Source organism: Staurois parvus, unplaced genomic scaffold, assembly GCF_062004578.1.
Source record: "Staurois parvus isolate SC_StPar_1 unplaced genomic scaffold, SC_StPar_1.0 ptg002794l, whole genome shotgun sequence".
Taxonomy (NCBI): Eukaryota; Metazoa; Chordata; class Amphibia; order Anura; family Ranidae; genus Staurois; species Staurois parvus.
Window position 1 is genome coordinate 1 of NW_028320590.1, and position 21,625 is coordinate 21,625.

Sequence of the window (21,625 nt, forward strand, 5' to 3'; positions counted from 1 at the left end):
CTACAAATGGCGGGATAAATACGGGGATTTTTTTTTTCCACTAGTAATGGCGGAGATCGACTTATAGCAGGACTGCGGCGGGCATTCTGACACTGGGGGGGGGGGGGGACTGACTTGGTGTCCCTGACATCCCCAGTGACACCAATACAGTGATCAGTGCTAATATAAAGCCCCAACACTGTACTAATGACACCGGGCAGGAAGGGGGTAATGTGAGGGGCAATCAAAGGGTTAACTGTGTGCAGTTTGTCATACTGGGCTGTGTTTTGCTTCACCGCTCCCCTCCCCCGTCGGAGTTGCTCGGCAATCACCAGGCACCAGCAAGTAATCACTGGCCGGGACCCGTTGATTGACAGCCGTGGCTGCGAATGGCGGCACGGGTAGGGCGTGTGCACGCCCCCTACCTGGAAATGCGAAGGCGTGTATATGTGATTTTGCGCCCCGTGCCGCCCTGTAGCAGTACTTCTCTATATGGTGGACGGGAAGCGGTTAAAGGAGACGTTTGGGGTTTATACAATAAACACACATACTCGCCTCCATGCTGCAACTGCCCCCGCCGGCTCAAAACCCAAGAACTGTGATCACATGACCGCTGATCACATGACCGCTGATCACATGACCGCTGATCGCTCAGTTCTCGGTCTGCACAGCGAGGAGCACAGTGACTGTCAGTCATCGCTCTCCTCTCTGCTCCTCCAGCATTCACTGGAGTATTAGCTTGAGTAGGGGGTGGGAACAGCTGGATGCAGCTCCCAGGGATCTGGGGGGATCCTGACAATATTGTTGGGATACATCTACAACCTGGAGCTGCTCTGTGACAGCCTCTGATTGTAGGCAATAGCCCACCACCAGTTGTCTCTGGGTCACAGAAAAGCAAAAGTAAGTGCACCCCTGAGACTCACAAGGGAAGTTTGATCCACAAACCTTTCCCAGACTTCCCCTTTTAGTTTTTTTAGGGTCTATTCAGCTTCAGGTAGAAAATGGGTGAATGTTGGGTGAAAACATTGGTGAAAAGACCAATCTGTCTGTTTTTTTTTCAGGGTCCCCATCCCCCAGAGCACACCGAGCACTTCTCCGAGGAGGAATGGCTGCGTCTGGAGACGGAACAGCGGCAGCTGTACAGCGAGCTTGTGGCAGACAATGACCAGACTCTGCACACTCTGGGTAATGGCTGCCACCTATACAGTGTCCCTGTACACCCCATACACCCCGTGACAGTCCCTCTCATCCTCCTGGAAGTCCCATTGTGGTTGTGTTTTCTGTAATCCATGGAGGGGTATGGCTGTACTGTGTCCTATCACTGCTTTACTACAATGATGTGAATTGCACATTGCTGGCATTGAGACTCTGAAGGCTGCGGAACAAAATAATGAAAAAATAATTAGCCCGTTAGTCACGTGGCCCGTTAGTCACGTGGCCCGTTAGTCACGTGGCCCGTTAGTCACGTGGCCCGTTAGTCACGTGGCCCGTTAGTCACGTGGCCCGTTAGTCACGTGGCCGGCTGTTCTCCAATAACAGGGCAGAGGAAATTCAATGAGCTATAGCAGGTCAGTAAGATGGACTCTCCTGAGAAGCAATTTCCCATATAGATCCCGAGAGAATCATGGGACTGGCCTGCTACCAGCCTCTGGAAAATACTAATTGCCTGGCTGTTTGTGGGTACAGTGCATTCAGCTCTCCTCCTCTGTATCTCACCTCAATGACAGGTTTCCTTTGTTGCATTTAGTGAATGAGCCCCACATATCAGTCCATCCATCCCGCCGCCCCCCCCCTTCCCCCAGTGCAGATTACCCGGTTATCCGTGATCATCGATGCTTGACCACATTCATCACATGTTACATGGAAGGTTGGATAAAGACACCGCTCCATCCAGTTCTACCTGAGTGTATGTATGTCACTCCCATATACCATGTCCCTGTACAGTGCGCTCACTAACACACATCTAAAACTCTCCACTCCCCGCTGACACAGTTACATCGTCATTCTGGATGAAAGACATTCCATCCATTTCTACCATAAAAGGGAAAAAATGTATAATCCTATTCCCAATGTTTATCCAGAAGAAGGCAAAAACCCAGCAAATCCCGATCCCATCTCCTTCCTGATCCCCCGAGAGGCAATCTGATATTCCCGGATCAACTTCACCTATAAATGGTATATCCAGTTACAGTATCCCCCGGAAGTGAGTCCCCCCCCCCCCCCCCCCCCCGGACTGTATACAATGTGTGTGTGTGTATATATATTATTATTATACAGTATTTATAAAGCCCCCATAGTTGGCTCAGCGCTGTACATTACAATGGGGGACAGAACATGTGACAGAACAATACCAATACAATGTGATACGTGAGGGGATCGAGGGCCCTGATCCTTGGAGCTTACAATCTAGGAGGGAGGGGATGGTGGCACAGGAGGAGATAGCTGTGGGGGATGGAGTGGTAGGAAGAGTGGAGGAGGTCGGCAAGTTAGCAGGGGGTGGGGTAGGCTTCCCTGAAGAGGTGGGTTTTCAGGGTGCGCCTAAAGGAGAGGAGAGTAGGTGATAATCTGATGGGTTGGGGCAGGGAGTTCCAGAGGATGGGTGACACCCTGGAGAAGTCCTGGAGGCGGGCATGGGAGGAGGAGACCAGGGAACTAGAGAGAAGGAGGTCTTGTGAGGAGCGGAGTGTGCGTGTTGGGTGGTACTTGGATATTAGGTCAGTGATGTAGTTCGGGGCAGTATGGTGGACGGCTTTGTACGTCAGTGTTAGGATTTTGAATTTGATCCGTTGCGCAATCGGAAGCCAGTGGAGGGATTGGCAGAGGGGGGTGGAGGACACTGAATGGAGGCCAGTGGAGGGATTGGCAGAGGGGGGTGGAGGACACTGAGTGGAGGCCAGTGGAGGGATTGGCAGAGGGGGGTGGAGGACACTGAGTGGAGGCCAGTGGAGGGATTGGCAGAGGGGGGTGGAGGACACTGAGTGGAGGCCAGTGGAGGGATTGGCAGAGGGGGGTGGAGGACACTGAATGGAGGCCAGTGGAGGGATTGGCAGAGGGGGGGGGTGGGGGGTGGAGGACACTGAGTGGAGGCCAGTGGAGGGATTGGCAGGGGGGGGGGTGGAGGACACTGAATGGAGGCCAGTGGAGGGATTGGCAGGGGGGGGGTGGAGGACACTGAATGGAGGCCAGTGGAGGGATTGGCAGAGGGGGGTGGAGGCCAGTTGAGGGATTGGCAGAGGGGGGTGGCGGAGATGGAGCGGTTGGAAAGGTGAATGAGTCTGGCAGCCGTATTCAGGATGGACTGAAGCGGGGATAGCCAGCGGCGAGGCAGGCCAGTGAGGAGGGAGTTGCAGTAGTCGAGTCGTGATATGATGAGGGAGTGGATGAGCTGTTTAGTGGTTTCTGGGGTTAGGGAACGTGCGGATTTTGGCGATGTTGCGGAGGCGGAGTCTGCATGTTGCGGAGGTGGAGTCTGCATGTTGCGGAGTCTGCATGAGTTTGTTAGTGATTGGACTTGGGGCTGGAAGGATAGGTTGGAGTCCAGAATGACACCAAGTACTCTGGCCTGCGGGGCGGGTTTGATGGTGGTGTTGTTTGATGTGATGGAGAAGTCAATGGGGGGTGGGGTCCAGGCTGGGGGGAAGACAAAAAACTCGGTTTTGGAGAGGTTCAGTTTAAGGAAGTGGAGCGACATCCAGTCTGATATGTCGTTCAGTAGGTGTGTGATTCGGGCGGAGACCGAGGGGGTGAGGTGGGGGGTTGAGAGATAGATTTGTGTGTCGTCGGCATAGAGGTGGTAGTTGAAGCCGTGAGAGTGTATGAGTTGGCCAAGGGAGGAGGTGTAGATGGAGAAGAGAAGGGGCCCAAGGACAGAGCCTTGAGGGACCCCAACAGAGAGGGGGAGTGAGGGGGAGGTGGTAGCATTATAGGCAATGCTGAAAGAGCGTTGTGACAGGTAGGAGGAGAACCAGGAGAGAGCAGAATCTCTGAGGCCGAGGGAGTGTAGTTTTTTGAGGAGGAGGGGGTGGTGGACTGTGTGGAAGGCCGCAGAGAGGTCAAGGAGTAGGAGCACTGAATAGTGGCCATTAGCTTTGGTGGTTAGCAGGTCGTTGGAGAGTTTGAGTAAGGTGGTTTCGGTGGAGTGTAGGGCGGTTTCGGTGGAGTGTAGGGCGGTTTCGGTGGAGTGTAGAGGACGGAAGCCGGACTGTAGGGGATCGAGGAGGTTGTTGTTGTTGAGGTGAGAGCATAGGCGGGTGTAGACGAGGCGCTCGAGGAGTTTGGATGTAAATGGGAGCAGGGAGATGGGTCTGAGGTTGTTCGGGTCATTGGGGTCCAGGGAGGGCTTTTTAAGTATGGGGGTGATGTGTGCATGTTTCAGAGAGGAGGGGAAAGTGCCGGAAGAGAGGGAGAGATTGAAGATGTGGGTGAGGGAGCGTAGGATGGAGGGGGAGGGAGGTCGTAGGAGTTGTGAGGGGATAGGGTCGAGGGGGCAGGTGGTGAGGCGGACATCAGAGAGGATCTTGGAGACTTCCTCGATGGTAGTAAGGTCAAAGGTGCGGAGTGTTGGGGGAGCTTCAGTATGAGGAATGTAGGGTGGGGTGGAAGTGGAGATCAGAGCAGTGGTGGGGCCGTGGGAGAGGTGTGATGAGGGGGTAGCTGAGTGAGGGGGAACGGGGTTGGAGGAAGTTTGAGCAGTGACGAAGTCCCTGCGGGTAATGTCGAGGGGGAGGGGGGATGAGGGGGTAGCTGTGTGAGAGGGGACGGGTTGAGAGGGCGTGTGAGTTGCGGCGATGTCCTTGCGAATTGTGTCAATCTTGTTTTTGAAGTGATTGGCAATCTCAAGGGCGGTGAGTGAGGTGCTGGGTGGAGGTGGGGGTGGAGAGAGTAGAGAGTTGAAGGCAGAGAAGATTCGGTGAGGATTGGAGGAGAGGGCCTTGATGAGGGTCAAGAAGTAGGCTTGTTTGGCTGCGTGGAGGGAGGAGGTGTAGGTGTGGAAGGCAGATTTGTAGCGGGTGAAGGCTTGTTGGGATTTGGTTTTGCGCCATAGTCGCTCCAGGGCACGACTGTGTCCTTGGAGGGTTTTGGTGTGATCAGTCTGCCAGGGCTGGAGTGGTCGGGGTCTGATGTTGCATGTGGTTAAAGGCGCTAGTGAGTCAAGGGCTGTTGAGAGCGCATTGTTGTAGGCGGTCATAGCCAAGTCGGGGCAGGACAGGGGGAGGATGCTGTCATGGAGTTGATCAGCTGCAGAGTGGAGGGGGGCAGGGTTAAGGTTGCGGAGGTTACGGCTGGTAGTAGTGTGACATTTGGAGGGGTAGGTGTTGGAGGACGAGGAGATAGAGAAGGTGATCAGGTTGTGGTCAGAGAGAGGGAAGGGGGTGTTAGTGAGGTTGTGGGGAGCGCAGAGGAGGGAGAAGACAAGATCAAGGATATTACCGTTGGAGTGGGTGGTGGATTGTATGCACTGTGCAAGTGCAAAGGAGGAGGTTAAGTGGAGGAGATGGGATGTGTCCGGGTTGTTGAGGTTGGCAGGGATGTTGAAATCCCCAAGGATGATGGTGGGTAGCTCAGAGGAGAGGAGGAAGGGTAGCCAGGAGGAGAAGTCATCCAGGAAGCGGGATATGGATCCAGGAGGCCGGTATATCACAGCAATCTTCAGGGGGGTTGGGGAGAATAGTCGGATGCAGTGGGCTTCGAAGGAGGAGAAGGATAGGGAGGGGGGTTTGGGAGGACTCGGAAGGTGCTCTGCGGTGACAGGAGCAGACCAACCCCACCACCTTTACGACCGTTGGGCCTGGATGAGTGGGTCCAGGTATATATACAGTATCTCCCAGAAGTGAGTCCCCCCCTCCCCCGGACTGTAATCAATGTGTATGTGTGTGTGTGTCATCCGTTCCCCCCCCTCACATTTGTGTCAATATTTGATTCTATCTTTCCATGTGACAACACTGAAGAAATGACACTTTGCTACAATGAATTAACTCAACACACCGCCATTAATGTCTAAACCGCTGGCAACAAAAGTGAGTCCACCCCTAAGTGACAAAGTCCACATTGGGCCCAAAGTGTCAATATTCTGTGTGGCCGCCATTATTTTCCAGCACTGCCTTCACCCTCTTGGACATGGAGGTCACCAGAGCTATACAGGTCACCACTGGAGTCCTCTTCCCCTCCTCCATGACGTCATCACGGAGCTGGTGGATGTTGGAGACCTTGCGCTCCTCCACCTTCCGTTTGAGGAGGCCCCACAGATGGTCAATAGGGTTTAGGTCTGGAGACATGCTTGACCAATCCATCACCTTTACCCTCAGCTTCTTTAGCAAGGCAGTGGTGGTCTGGGAGGTGTGTTTGGGGTCGTTCTCATGTTGGAATACTGCCCTGCGGCCCAGTCTCCGAAGGGAGGGGATCATGCTTTGCTTCAGTATGTCACATTACATGTTGATATTCATGGTTCCCTCAATGACCTGTAGCTCCCCAGTGCTGGCAGCACTCAATCCATGACACCCCCTCCACCCTGCAGCCCCAGACCATGACACCCCCACCACCATGCAGCCCCAGACCATGACACCCCCACCACCATGCTTGACTGTAGGCAAGACACACTTGTCTTTGTACTCCTCACCTGGTGCCGCCACACATGCTTGACACCATTTGATCCAAATCAGTTGATGTTGGTGTCATCAGACCACAGGACATGGTTCCAGTAATCCATGTCCTTAGTCTGCTTGTCTTCAGCAAACTGTTTTCGGACTTCCTTGTGCATCATCTTTAGAAGAGGCTTCCTTCTGGGACGACAGCCATGCAGACCAATTTGATGCAGTGTGCGGCGTATGGTCTGAGCACTGACAGGCTGCCCTCCCCCCCACCCCTACACCTTCTGCAGCAATGCTGGCACCACTGACAGGCTGACCCCCCACTCCTTCACCCTCTGCAGCAATGCTGGCAGCACTCATACGTCTATTTCCCAAAGACAACCTCTGGATATGACACTGAGCACATGCACTCAACTTCTTTGGTGGACCATGGTGAGGCCTGTCTGAGTGGAACCTGTCCTGTTAATCTGCTGTATGGTCTTGGCCACCATGCTGCAGCTCAGTTTCAGGGTATTGGCAATCTTCTTGTAGCCTAGGCCATCTTTATGTAGAGCAACAATTCTTTTTTTTCTGATCCTTAGAAAGTTCTTTGCCATGAGGTTCCATGTTAAACTTCCTGTGAGCAGTATGAGAGTGAGAGAGCGAAGACACCAAATGTAACCCACCTGATCCCCATTCACACCTGAGACCTTGTAACCTGACCCCGGGGAGGGAAAATGGCTAATTGGGCCCAATTTGGACCTTGTCAAGTAGGGGTGGACTCACTTCTGGGAGATACTGTATATTCTCTGTATCTAGGAAAGAATCCAGGACGTTCCTACAGCAATCCACTGAGCTGGCCACAACCAACTCTGGAGGGAGTCTATTCCACATTCTCACAGCTCTCACTGTGAAGAAACCTTTCCGTGTTTGGAGATTATGTCTGTTTTCCTCCAGACGTAAAGAGTGCCCCCTTGTCCTCTGTGATGACCTCAGGGTGAATAAGTCCACACCAACAGTCTGGCTAACCTGGCTGGTTCTCTGAGAACTCTCGGGTGTAAGCCATCTGTGATTTGTTCACATTAATAATGATCTGGCTGTAATAACCTGGTTAAGTTCTCTGAGAACTCTCGGGTGTAAGCCACCTGTGATTTGTTCACATTAATAATGATCTGGCTATAACCTGGCTGGTTCTCTGAGAACTCTCGGGTGTAAGCCATCTGTGATTTGTTCACATTAATAATGATCTGGCTATAATAACCTGGCTAAGTTCTCTGAGAACTCTCGGGTGTAAGCCATCTGTGATTTGTTCACATTAATAATGATCTGGCTATAATAACCTGGCTGGTTCTCTTGAGAACTCTCGGGTGTAAGCCATCTGTGATTTGTTCACATTAATAATGATCTGGCTATAATAACCTGGCTAAGTTCTCTGAGAACTCTCGGGTGTAAGCCATCTGTGATTTGTTCACATTAATAATGATCTGGCTATAACCTGGCTAAGTTCTCTGAGAACTCTCGGGTGTAAGCCATCTGTGATTTGTTCACATTAATAATGATCTGGCTATAACCTGGCTAAGTTCTCTGAGAACTCTCGGGTGTAAGCCATCTGTGATTTGTTCACAATAATGATCTGGCTATAATAACCTGGCTAAGTTCTCTGAGAACTCTCGGGTGTAAGCCATCTGTGATTTGTTCACATTAATAATGATCTGGCTATAATAACCTGGCTGGTTCTCTGAGAACTCTCGGGTGTAAGCCATCTGTGATTTGTTCACATTAATGATGATCTGGCTATAACCTGGCTAAGTTCTCTGAGAACTCTCGGGTGTAAGCCATCTGTGATTTGTTCACATTAATAATGATCTGGCTATAACCTGGCTAAGTTCTCTGAGAACTCTCGGGTGTAAGCCATCTGTGATTTGTTCACATTAATAATGATCTGGCTATAACCTGGCTAAGTTCTCTGAGAACTCTCGGGTGTAAGCCATCTGTGATTTGTTCACAATAATGATCTGGCTATAATAACCTGGCTAAGTTCTCTGAGAACTCTCGGGTGTAAGCCATCTGTGATTTGTTCACATTAATAATGATCTGGCTATAATAACCTGGCTGGTTCTCTGAGAACTCTCGGGTGTAAGCCATCTGTGATTTGTTCACATTAATAATGATCTGGCTATAAACTGGCTAAGTTCTCTGAGAACTCTCGGGTGTAAGCCATCTGTGATTTGTTCACAATCATTTTATTGAGTCTTTCTTTTCAGAGGTGGTCTTTATCGGCCACAAGGGTTCACTCAGTATGATGTTATTAGCATTTCTTTGTTTTTTTTTATTATACCTTTTCATTTGAATACACTGAGAAGAAGAATGTATTTAATACCATTGCCTTCTCCTTGTTCCTTGTGACCAGTTTCCCCGGATCATCTGTTATTGGGCCAGTATGTTCTCACCTCGCCTTTTTACTATTATTATATTTGAAATTGTTTTGGGCATCATTTTTTTTTCACTATCCTCAGCGCTGTGCTTCTTGTTATTGGTTTTCTTTGCCCTGATAACTCTTGAATTTCTCAAATCTCTCCTTGTAGTTATGGAATGCCGATGGTGGCCCTTCAGTTTTATATTTTTAAAGGATGTTTTTTTTCTCATTAATATTCCTATTATGTTGGTATTTAGCCACCCAGGTATAATTTTTGTTCTTTTAGATTTGTTGCCCAGTGGAATGCACTAATCAATGTCGTTTGATCTGTCCTTATAGCACTTAGGGTTCTCTTGTGTTATTGGATTCAAGAATGTGATCCCAGTTAGTGTCATGTAGTATGGAGTGCAGGTATTAAAGTTGGCTCATTAGAAGATTCTTTTCCTACCCTCATATGTCCTTTGCCTATAATTTATGGAAAATCTAATTACTCTGTGAAGTTTTTTTACTTCCATATCTGCAATCAGCTCTGTGTTTGTAATCGTTAGGTCCAGCGGAGCATTTTGTCTAGTTGAGGCTTCCAACTGCTTGTCTGCCCAATCACTACCGGAGTAAGTGTAGTCCCCCTTGATTGGAGTTTTGATCTTCCTCCCCACCATCTTCTTAATGTTAGGGTCAATTTAATGTTTATTTTGCCTCTTTAAAGCTCCAGCCACAAACACTCCACCTCCTCACCAGCCCCATTAGCAGTGCCGTTCCTATTCACCATCAAATCATTCTCCCCCTCTTCTACCTACCCTGTCCCTCTCCCAGATATCAGACGTCCAAACCCCTGCAAATCCATTACGTCATGTCCTCTGCCAGTTATCAGACCATGATAATCAATATCAGAGCCAGTGTACATCCATCCCATCACGTCCTCTCCCAGTTATCAGACCATGATAATCAATATCAGAGCCAGTGTACATCCATCCCATCACGTCCTCTCCCAGTTATCAGACCATGATAATCAATATCAGAGCCAGTGTACATCCATCTCATCACGTCCTCTCCCAGTTATCAGACCATGATAATCAATATCAGAGCCAGTGTACATCCATCCCATCATGTCCTCTCCCAGTTATCAGACCATGATAATCAATGTCCGAGCCAGTGTACATCCATCTCATCACGTCCTCTGCCAGTTATCAGACCATGATAATCAATATCGGAGCCAGTGTACATCCATCCCATCACGTCCTCTGCCAGTTATCAGACCATGATAATCAATATCAGAGCCAGTGTACATCCATCCCATCACGTCCTCTCCCAGTTATCAGACCATGATAATCAATATCAGAGCCAGTGTACATCCATCCCATCACGTCCTCTCCCAGTTATCAGACCATGATAATCAATATCAGAGCCAGTGTACATCCATCTCATCACGTCCTCTCCCAGTTATCAGACCATGATAATCAATGTCCGAGCCAGTGTACATCCATCCCATCACGTCCTCTGCCAGTTATCAGACCATGATAATCGAAGTCCAAGCCAGTGTACATCCATCCCATCACGTCCTCTGCCAGTTATCAGACCATGATAATCAATACATCCATCCCATCACGTCCTCTCCCAGTTATCAGACCATGATAATCAATATCAGAGCCAGTGTACATCCATCCCATCACGTCCTCTGCCAGTTATCAGACCATGATAATCAATATCAGAGCCAGTGTACATCCATCCCATCACATCCTCTCCCAGTTATCAGACCATGATAATCAATATCCGAGCCAGTGTACATCCATCCCATCACGTCCTCTGCCAGTTATCAGACCATGATAATCAATATCCGAGCCAGTGTACATCCATCCCATCACATCCTCTCCCAGTTATCAGACCATGATAATCAATATCAGAGCCAGTGTACATCCATCCCATCACGTCCTCTCCCAGTTATCAGACCATGATAATCAATATCCGAGCCAGTGTACATCCATCCCATCACGTCCTCTGCCAGTTATCAGACCATGATAATCAATATCCGAGCCAGTGTACATCCATCCCATCACGTCCTCTGCCAGTTATCAGACCATGATAATCAATATCCGAGCCAGTGTACATCCATCCCATCACATCCTCTCCCAGTTATCAGACCATGATAATCAATATCAGAGCCAGTGTACATCCATCCCATCACGTCCTCTCCCAGTTATCAGACCATGATAATCAATATCAGAGCCAGTGTACATCCATCCCATGTTTTCAGTACTGATTCTTCCTTACCTATGAGAACGTTGAGAGGTCACACGTCCTTATTCTGGTTCCAGGTTCATTCACCGTGAAGACGGAGACAGTCCCACCCACTGAGATCGAAGAAGTGACTGTGGCTCCAGCAGATGAGGCCACAATCTCCAATGGCAAATTGAACCTGTACGCCGACTCTCAGGCTGACACCCCCAGGAGCCCCATCTCTGACTCCTATCAAAACCCCTTTCTAGATGTATTAAAGGGAAACAGCCTGTCAAGTTTTCCAGCATCTGCCAATCACACTGATTCCAATGCAGGATCCTTTCTAAATGACTCCGCCCTTAATTCCTACTCCAGAACATTTCCTGAGACATGCAAGGATTCCTGTATGAATCCTCTGACAGAGGAGCCGGGTATTTCACGGAATATTCCAGGAAGCAGCTTCTCCGACTCCTATGTGGCTGGATCATCAGAAGATTTCCAGGGTGAGTAATCGACCAGTCTGGGGATCAAAAGCTGAGCGTGTGTTGGAATTGGGGTATGGGAATTGTATGCTGTAAGGAATGGTGGATACATTTTATCTACCAACCAATTGAATGCAGAGCGGAATGACGTGGCACTCTGTAGCTTGTCGGGTTCACATTACATCACAATAAAATAGGGAATACAAAAGCCTTGCCAGAATATTTTATTTTTTACATTTTGTCAGCTCAGATTGAGGGAAACATGGTGGGTGGTGTGGATACTTTATCCTTGGCAGACAGACTCCATGCTGTGCATTTGTATAACTCAAACATAAGGGACAGAAGAAGTCTCAGGAAGATATTTCTGATGGTATTTCATCATCTGAGAGACGTTTTCCACAAGAAGACTGGACTTTATAATTGGGAACAGAAAAAGCCTTTATCTGTGTGATAGTCACCCAGGATTATCATGAATTCTTCTGGAAGGCCTTCCAGGCATTGTCAATCATTGTAGAAGAAACTCGGTCCTATGCAGATATGGAGTCCTAATGCTGAATGTAGTTGAAATGAGGTCCTGTTCAGACAATGGGTCCCAACTCTAGATGTAGAAGAAACGTGGTCCTACCAAGACATTGTTACCACTCTGGATGTAGGAGACATTAGGTCCTGCTCAGACAATGAGTTCCAACTCTGGATGTAGAGGAAACAGGGACACTGTGTACCAACACTGGATGTGGGAGAAACAAGGTCCTGCTCAGACATTGGGTCCCAACTCTGGATGTAGAGGAAACAGGGACACTGTGTTCCAACACTGGATGTAGGAGAAATGAGGTCCTGCTCAGACAATGGGTCCCAACTCTAGATGTAGAAGAAACGTGGTCCTACCAAGACATTGTTACCACTCTGGATGTAGGAGACATTAGGTCCTGCTCAGACAATGAGTTCCAACTCTGGATGTAGAGGAAACAGGGACACTGTGTACCAACACTGGATGTGGGAGAAACAAGGTCCTGCTCAGACATTGGGTCCCAACTCTGGATGTAGAGGAAACAGGGACACTGTGTTCCAACACTGGATGTAGGAGAAACGAGGTCCTGCTCAGACAAAGGGTCCCAACTCTGGATGTAGAGGAAACAGGGATACTGTGTTCCAACACTGGATGTAGGAGAAATGAGGTCCTGCTCAGACAATGGGTCCCAACTCTAGATGTAGAAGAAACGTGGTCCTACCAAGACATTGTTACCACTCTGGATGTAGGAGACATTAGGTCCTGCTCAGACAATGAGTCCCAACTCTGGATGTAGAGGAAACAGGGACACTGTGTTCCAACACTGGATGTGGGAGAAATGAGGTCCTGCTCAGACAATGGGTCCCAACTCTGGATGCAGAAGGAACATCCTACAAAGACACTGTTACTACTCTGGATGTGGGAGAAACAAGGTCCTGCTCAGAAAACTGTGTCCCAAGTCTGGATGTTGGAAAACAGAGGTTTTTCCTAGACATTGAGCCCCATGCATGCTGCCGGACTCCCCTGTAACTCTGTAGTGTTCAGGGCAGTCTATAGTCTTTTTGTCTCCAATAAGATTATTGCCAGACTCCAGCATAAAGCAGTTTTCTTTTATTTGGGACGAATAATATGAGATTGGAACAACTGTTAACTTTTTATTGCTGTTTGTGTCTTCATTTGGGTGATTTTTTCCTCATTTCCTGTCTCAGACTTCAGACAGGATAGAAAGATGGGGGAAAGGTCTCCATTTCCTGTCTATTTGATGGATGTCAGACAGGACAGGAAATGTGATCAATAGGAACAAAGGCAGCAATAAAGATGTGTTTTAATAGAGCTGGAGTGTGAAGGAATTCTTCCAGGGCTGTACCACAGGCCCCGTTCACGTCAAGACTAGTGAGGACAGCCCTTGCCGTGGACTTAGAACAAAAGACATACGGTAGCAGTTTTACTCCAGCACTGAACAGAAATTATATTTGCTGTCAGGTTCAATCACAGGAATGAATGGCGCCATCCTGGCCAGTAGATTTCTAAGCAGGCACCTTTAGACAAGTAGAGAGAGATGGCGGCCGTGGAGAGGAGGCCCATTGAGGAAATGGCGGCCATGGAGAGGAGGCCCATTGAGGAAATGGCGGCCATGGGGAGGGGGCCCATTGAGGAAATGGTGGCCATGGGGAGGGGGCCCATTGAGGAAATGGCGGCCATGGGGAGGGGGCCCATTGAGGAAATGGCGGCCATGGGGAGGGGGCCCATTGAGGAAATGGCGGCCATGGGGAGGGGGCCCATTGAGGAAATGGCGGCCATGGGGAGGGGGCCCATTGAGGAAATGGCGGCCATGGGGAGGGGGCCCATTGAGGAAATGGCGGCCATGGGGAGGGGGCCCATTGAGGAAATGGCGGCCATGGGGAGGGGGCCCATTGAGGAAATGGCGGCCATGTTTTCTTACCTATGTTGTCCTTGGCTGTGAAAACACTTGGACATGGCCTCCCTTCTGGGGTCAGCTTGTGCATATTGATATGTGTTTTGCAGCATTGCACAGATATAGGCACATGGCAGTGACCCGTTGATGATGTAACATTGCCATATCACCAGGAAAAATGTGAAAATCGTGTCGTTATGGAAGAGTGAGTCTTCAGGTTGTTTATACCGTTTTCTCTGTTTCAGTAGAAAACATGGCCAATATGAAGCAGGAAAGGTCACCTACTGAACTCCACTTACCGGACTGTGATAATCGGAATGTACAACACAAACGGCAGACCTCCTTCAGGAACCTAGGAACGTCGCCATCTGGCAGAGTCAGATACCCTGGTCAGAGCCAAGAAGCCAAGACTCTAATGGTAGCGCCTGACAGCGATAGTACCCTGGACCTCTGTGATCCATATAAAACACAGATGGGGACACCTACAAAGAAATTCACTATTAAGAAACCATTCCAGTGTCAGCGATGTGAGAAAAGTTTTAACTGCAGCTCCCACCTCATCGCCCACCAGCATGTGCACACTCGGGAGAGACCCTATGTGTGTGAGTGCGGGAAATCATTCACTCAGAGCTCCAATCTATTCCGCCATCAAAGGGCCCATCGGGGGGAGAGGCCTCATGTGTGCACAGTGTGTGGAAAGGCCTTTGCTCAGAGCTCTCATCTCATCATTCATAAAAGGACCCACACAGGAGAGAGACCTTATATGTGTGACGACTGTGGCAAAAGCTTCCTCGCCAACTCTGCCCTGGTGAGACATCAGAGGGTTCATGTAGGAGAGAAGAAATGTACGGGTACGGTACTTGTGAGGAGCACCCACCTTCATACCTACCGGAAATCCTCCTCTGAACAAAACCTGCAGCAAACACTGCAAAGCCACCTTGTCCTTTCTCAGACATCCCACACTGCACCTAGGTGAGCCGAGCTACTCCGAGCTCCTCCGAGCTCCATCGTATAAAACTTGTATCTGCTCTGACACCATAGACTGCACCTAGGTGAGCCGAGCTCCTCTGACCTTCATCCTATTACAAATAAGTGAATAATGGGGGGGGGGGAGGTTCTCATCGATTGCAATCCACACCATTGATCATGGGTAGATGACGTGTAGATCGAGTCAGTGCCTTGCCGACCCTCAGAACCTGGACAGGAGTGGCAGTGGCATTCAGTGGAACTGAGCCCCTTTCCTCCTGCAGCAGTTGAAAGCCTGTTCTCCTCCTCTCCCGCCAGCCAATAGTCAGCTGCTACTGGAGGGTAGGGGATCAGTTCTAGTAAATGATGCTTCTGTCCATGTTCCCCTTTTACCTGTTGCCCAGGCCCCGTGTGCTTCCCTCTGTGTGTTCTGTTTAGACCCCTGATATTTCACCAAAGCCCCCCAACAAGACTGCTAAAAAAATAATAAAACAATTCAAAATAAAATAATTAAAGTAAACTACTGACACCACCCTCTGCTCTACTGACTGACACTGTCCACATTTAATGTAGGCTAGGTTTATATTTTGTACAGTGAAAAAAGGTTCTGAACCCCGGTGAGCTTTGAACTTTCATTTCCCTCTTAGTCTGGGACAGAATGGGGTGTACAGAAGTGATTGGTTCATGGAGGGAGGTGGGTTCCCATACAGTATGTCCCTCTTAGTCTGGGACAGAATGGAGTGTACAGAAATGATTGGTTCATGGCGGGAGGTGGGGTTCCCACACAGTATGTCCCTCTTAGTCTGGGACAGAATGGAGTGTACAGAAATGATTGGTTCATGGAGGGAGGTGGGTTCCCACACAGTATGTCCCTCTTAGTCTGGGACAGAATGGAGTGTACAGAAATGATTGGTTCATGGCGGGAGGTGGGGTTCCCACACAGTATGTCCCTCTTAGTCTGGGACAGAATGGAGTGTACAGAAATGATTGGTTCATGGAGGGAGGTGGGTTCCCATACAGTATGTCCCTCTTAGTCTGGGACAGAATGGAGTGTACAGAAATGATTGGTTCATGGCGGGAGGTGGGGTTCCCACACAGTATGTCCCTCTTAGTCTGGGACAGAATGGAGTGTACAGAAATGATTGGTTCATGGAGGGAGGTGGGTTCCCACACAGTATGTCCCTCTTAGTCTGGGACAGAATGGAGTGTACAGAAATGATTGGTTCATGGAGGGAGGTGGGTTCCCATACAGTATGTTCCTCTTAGCCTGGGACAGAATGGAGTGTACAGAAATGATGGGTTCATGGAGGGAGGTGGGTTCCCACACAGTATGTCCCTCTTAGTCTGGGACAGAATGGGGTGTACAGAAATGATGGGTTCATGGTGGGAGGTGGGTGTCCCCAGGCGGGAGGTGGGGTTCCCATACAGTATGTCCCTCTTAGTCTGGGATGGAGTGAGGTGTACAGAAGTGATTGGTTCATGGCGGGAGGTGGGGTTCCCCAGGCTGGAGGTGGGGTTCCTAGGCAGGAGGTGGGGTTCCCATACTATGTCTCTCTTAGTCTGGGATGGAGTGAGGTGTACAGAAGTGATTGGTTCATGGCAGGAGGTGGGTGTCCTCAGTCGGGAGGTGGGGTTCCCAGGTGATAGGTGGGGTTCCCATACAATATGTCCCTCTTAGTCTGGGATGGAATGAGGTGTACAGAAGTGATGGGTTCATGGTGGGAGGTGGGGTTCCCATACAATATGACCCTCTTAGTCTGGGATGGAATGAGGTGTACAGAAGTGATTGGTTCATGGCGGGAGGTGGGTGTCCCCAGGCGGGAGGTGGGGTTCCCAGGCGGGAGGTGGGAGGTGGGTGTTCCCAGGCGGGAGGTGGGGTTCCCAGGCGGGAAGTGGGGTTCCCATACAGTATGTCCCTCTTAGTCTGGGATGGAGTGAGGTGTACAGAAGTGATTGGTTCATGGCGGGAGGTGGGTGTCCCCAGGCGGGAGGTGGGTGTCCCCAGGCGGGAGGTGGGTGTCCCCAGGCGGGAGGTGGGTGTCCCCAGGCGGGAGGTGGGGTTCCCAGGCGGGAGGTGGGGTTCCCATACAGTATGTCCCTCTTAGTCTGGGATGGAGTGAGGTGTACAGAAGTGATTGGTTCATGGTGGGAGGTGGGTGTCCCCAGGCAGGAGGAGGGTTTCCCAGGTGATAGGTGGGGTTCCCATACAATATGTCCCTCTTAGTCTGGGATGGAATGAGGTGTACAGAAGTGATGGGTTCATGGTGGGAGGTGGGGTTCCCATACAATATGACCCTCTTAGTCTGGGATGGAATGAGGTGTACAGAAGTGATTGGTTCATGGCGGGAGGTGGGTGTCCCCAGGCGGGAGGTGGGGGTCCCCAGGTGGGAAGTGGGGTTCCCATACAATATGTCCCTCTTAGTCTGGGATAGAATGGGGTATACAGAAGTGATTGGTTCATGGTGGGAGGTGGGGTTCCCATACTATATGTCCCTCTTAGTCTGGGATGGAGTGAGGTGTACAGAAGTGATTGGTTCATGGCGGGAGGTGGAGGGTTTCCCCAGGCGGGAGGTGGAGGGTTTCCCCAGGCGGGAGGTGGAGGGTTTCCCCAGGCGGGAGGTGGAGGGTTTCCCCAGGCGGGAGGTGGGTGTCCCCAGGCGGGAGGCGTGGTTCCCATACAATATGTCCCGCTCATAGTATGAGGAATTCTTGTACCTCAGGGAATCATCTCCTCTTCTTCATGAAATGTTCCTTTCTGTGTTGCAGTGGAGAATTTGCCGATTATTAAGATCAAGCAGGAGAGCTCACCGACCGGTCTTCAGGCTCCAGTGTATACAGTGCAGATGGACAGCCATTCTGACCGCCTTCACATGCAGGAAGCTTTGCAGTTTGTGTGTAAGAAACGAAAGGTGACCAAAGCATCCAGAAGACTTCCCGGGCCGAGTTCTGCTGAGCTGAGCCAAGTCCCCAGACCTCTTCTGCTGGCCGGGAGCAGCAATAGTTCGATGTTAACCACCGGCGATCAGTGCAAGACCTACCTGGGCCTGGCAGTGACTACCCTCCCTCCGAAGAAACCCTTCCAGTGTCAGCGTTGTGAGAAGAGCTTTAATTGTAGGTCACACCTCATAATGCACCAACGAGTGCACACGAGGGAGAGGCCGTATGTGTGTGAGTGCGGAAAGTCGTTTACACAGAGCTCCAATCTGTTCCGTCATCAGCGCAGCCACCGGCACCACAGACAGCATGTGAGTGTTCACAGCTATTCCTGTCCCCAGTGTGACAAGGACTTCCCCGACCTGTCCCGTCTCACCTCTCATCAGAGCTCCCAGCACAGCGCCGGAGATGCCTTCCTGGACGTGCAGTGATGGGACGATCGACTCTCTGTATGTGCAGTGATGGGACGATCGGCTCTCTATATGTGCAGTGATGGGACGATCGGCTCTCTATATGTGCAGTGATGGGACGATCGGCTCTCTATATGTGCAGTGATGGGACGATCGGCTCCCTGTATGTGCAGTGATGGGATGATCGGCTCTCTGTATGTGCAGTAATGGGACGATCGTCTCTTTATGTGCAGTGGTGGGACGATCGTCTCTATGTGCAGTGGTGGGACGATCGTCTCCCTGTATGTGCAGTGGTGGGACGATCGGCTCCCTGTATGTGCAGTGGTGGGACGATCGGCTCTTTGTATACAGAGAATACTTCCTGGACGTGCAGTGATGGGACGATCGGCACACTGTGGACAGAGACCCCCTTCCTGGACGTTCAGTGATGGGACGATCGGCATACTGTGGACAGAGACCCCCTTCCTGGACGTTCAGTGATGGGACGATCGGCATACTGTGGACAGAGACCCCCTTCCTGGACGTTCAGTGATGGGACGATCGGCACACTGTGGACAGAGACCCCTTCCTGGATATGTAGTGATGAGACGATCGGCACACTGTGGACAGAGACCCCTTCCTGGATTGTAGTGATGGGACGATCGGCACACTGTGGACAGAGACCCCTTCCTGGATTGTAGTGATGGGACGTAGGAACATTGAAGAGTGATGGCAGAAAGAGACCAGATGGTCCAAGTTTGCCCTTTTTTAGTTTTGTTGAACCTTTTTTGTTGTTACTCTAGATGCAGTTTGTTTGATTCCTGTATAATATAGCCTATGACTGATGCTCTGCCTCTGGGAGTCTGCTCCATGCAGCAACTAAAATACTTTCTGAACTTTCCTCTTCTAGTCTGCGGTCACGTCTTCGTGTTATTTATCTTCATACTGAAAGTCCTCCAGAACCGTCTTCCCTGCTTCATGTATGTAAAGGTGTCACTTGTCTCCCCCTTCTTTCCTCCAGACTGGACATGTTCAGGGGTGTGGAATTTTTTTAAAAACCTACTTGTCCGGGCACTAAATTGGGGCCCCAGTCTACTCGTCCCCCCATGACCGTCTACTCGTCCCCCCATGACCGTCTACTCGTCCCCCCATGACCGTCTACTCGTCCCCCCATGACCATCTCATTGTCCCTCCATGACCGTCTACTCCATCCATGACCATCTCATTATCCCCCCATGACCGTCTACTCGTCCCCCGTCCCCCCCATGACCGTCTACTCGTCCGTCCCCCCCATGACCGTCTACTCGTCCCCCCCCCCCATATGAGTGTCTACTCGTCCCCCCCCATGAGTGTCTACTCGTCCCCCCCCGCCCATGAGTGTCTACTCATCCCCTCCCGTGCCAGTCTACTCGTCCCCCCATGACCATCCATGCCGTGTACTCGCCCCCCCTGTGACCGTCTACTCGTCCCCCCATGACCATCCATGACCATCTACTCGTCCCCCCCGTGCCTGTCTCCTCGTCCCCCCATGACCGTCTCCTCGTCCCTTCATGACCGTCTACTCGTCTATCCGTGACCATCTCATTGTCCCTCCATGACCGTCTACTCCATCCATGACCATCTCATTATCCCCCCATGACCGTCTACTCGTCCCCTCGTGTCCCCCCCCCCCATGACCGTCTACTCGTCCCCCCCCCCCCCATGACCGTCTACTCGTCGTCCCCCCATATGAGTGTCTACTCGTCCCCCCCCCATATGAGTGTCTACTCGTCCCCCCCATGAGTGTCTACTCGTCCCCCCCCGCCCATGAGTGTCTACTCATCCCCCCCGTGCCAGTCTACTCGTCCCCCCATGACCATCCATGCCGTCTACTCGTCCCCCCCCCCCCCCCCCGTGACCGTCTACTCGCCCCCCCTGTGACCGTCTACTCGTCTCCCCATGACCATCCATGACCATCTACTCGTCCCCCCCGTGCCTGTCTCCTCGTCCCCCCATGACCGTCTCCTCGTCCCCCCATGACCGTCTCCTCGTCCCTTCATGACCGTCTACTCGTCTATCCGTGACCATCTACTTGTCCCTCCCCCCCCATGACCGTCTACTCATCCCCCCCATGCCAGTCTACTCGTCCCTCCATGACCATCTCATTGTCCCCCCATGACCATCTACTCTCCCCCCCCGATAACCGTCTACTCGTCCCCCCATGACCATCTCATCGTCCCTCCTTGACCGTCTACTCGTCTATCCATGACCATCTACTCGTGTCCCCCCCCGTGCCAGTCTACTCGTCCCCGTCCCCCCATGACCGTCTACTCGTCTCCCCCCCCCCCCCCCCCCCCCCCATGACCGTCTACATGACCATCCATGACCGTCTACTCGTGCCCCCATGACCATCTACTCATCCCCCCCATGCCCCTCTACTCGTCCCCCGTCCCCCCCTTGCCCGTCTACTCGTCCCCCCCATGTCCCTCTACTCGTCCCCATGCCCGTCTACTCGTCCCCCCCCCCCCATGCCCGTCTACTCATCCAGATAAAAAAAAAAACAATTTTAACCAAAACTTTATTTAAATCGGCGGTGATTTTAGGAATGTTGGGACTTTTAAAATCAAAAGGGGCATTACGTTGTATATCTCCTCCTCCCCTCCCCCGCCCATCTCCAGTACCGCCCTCAGGGACTAGCATGGAGGGAGAGACCTTGCAGTGTAATGAACCTTGATTGGCTGCTCCTCGGGAAAGGGGTGTGTCCAGCTTATCCTTTTTTTCCCTTTCACTGCAAGAGCCATTTTTGCATTTTTTTGCGCACGTTTAAAAAATAATTTTAGGTCTGAAGATGACACAAAACCCCCAAACATGAGATATTTTCTGAAGGCAAAGACCTGAGAGAATAAAATATGGGTAGTTCCAATTTGTCATGTCACATATTACCGCAAAATTTCAGTAAATAAATACAAGGAACTTAATTTTAGGGCACAGAAAAAAATAGATTCCCCTATTTTTTTGTAAAATATAAAAGGTTGCAGCGAGTAAATAGATACCCAACATGTCAAACCTTAAATTTATGTGCTGAAAAACAAAACAAAAAAAAAATCAGCGCCTACAGATTCCCCAAATCCTAATGCAACACAGGAAAAGTTCATAATAAAGTCCAATATCATACGATACAATATACAGTAAATGAGTCCATAGAGCGCGTGGGCGAGCTGTTGTGGCTGCAGCAGGCTCAGGGTGAAGATACAAAAGGAGAAGAAAGCGCCTCAGT

General features: G+C 50.6%; 1 protein-coding gene and 1 pseudogene across 1 annotated transcript; both read left to right on the plus strand.

Annotated features, from left to right (window-relative positions):
• Positions 1-1,040: 1,040 nt before the first annotated feature.
• On the plus strand, positions 1,041-17,979 carry LOC149429113 (uncharacterized; the record flags this gene model as incomplete). Its single annotated transcript, XM_089666712.1, has 4 exons — positions 1,041-1,164; positions 11,274-11,678; positions 14,326-15,052; positions 17,813-17,979. Coding segments are annotated over 4 exons (1,278 nt in total), but the record flags the coding sequence as incomplete, so codon positions are not given.
• Positions 17,890-19,270, plus strand: LOC149429114 (uncharacterized; annotated as a pseudogene).
• Positions 19,271-21,625: the final 2,355 nt, after the last annotated feature.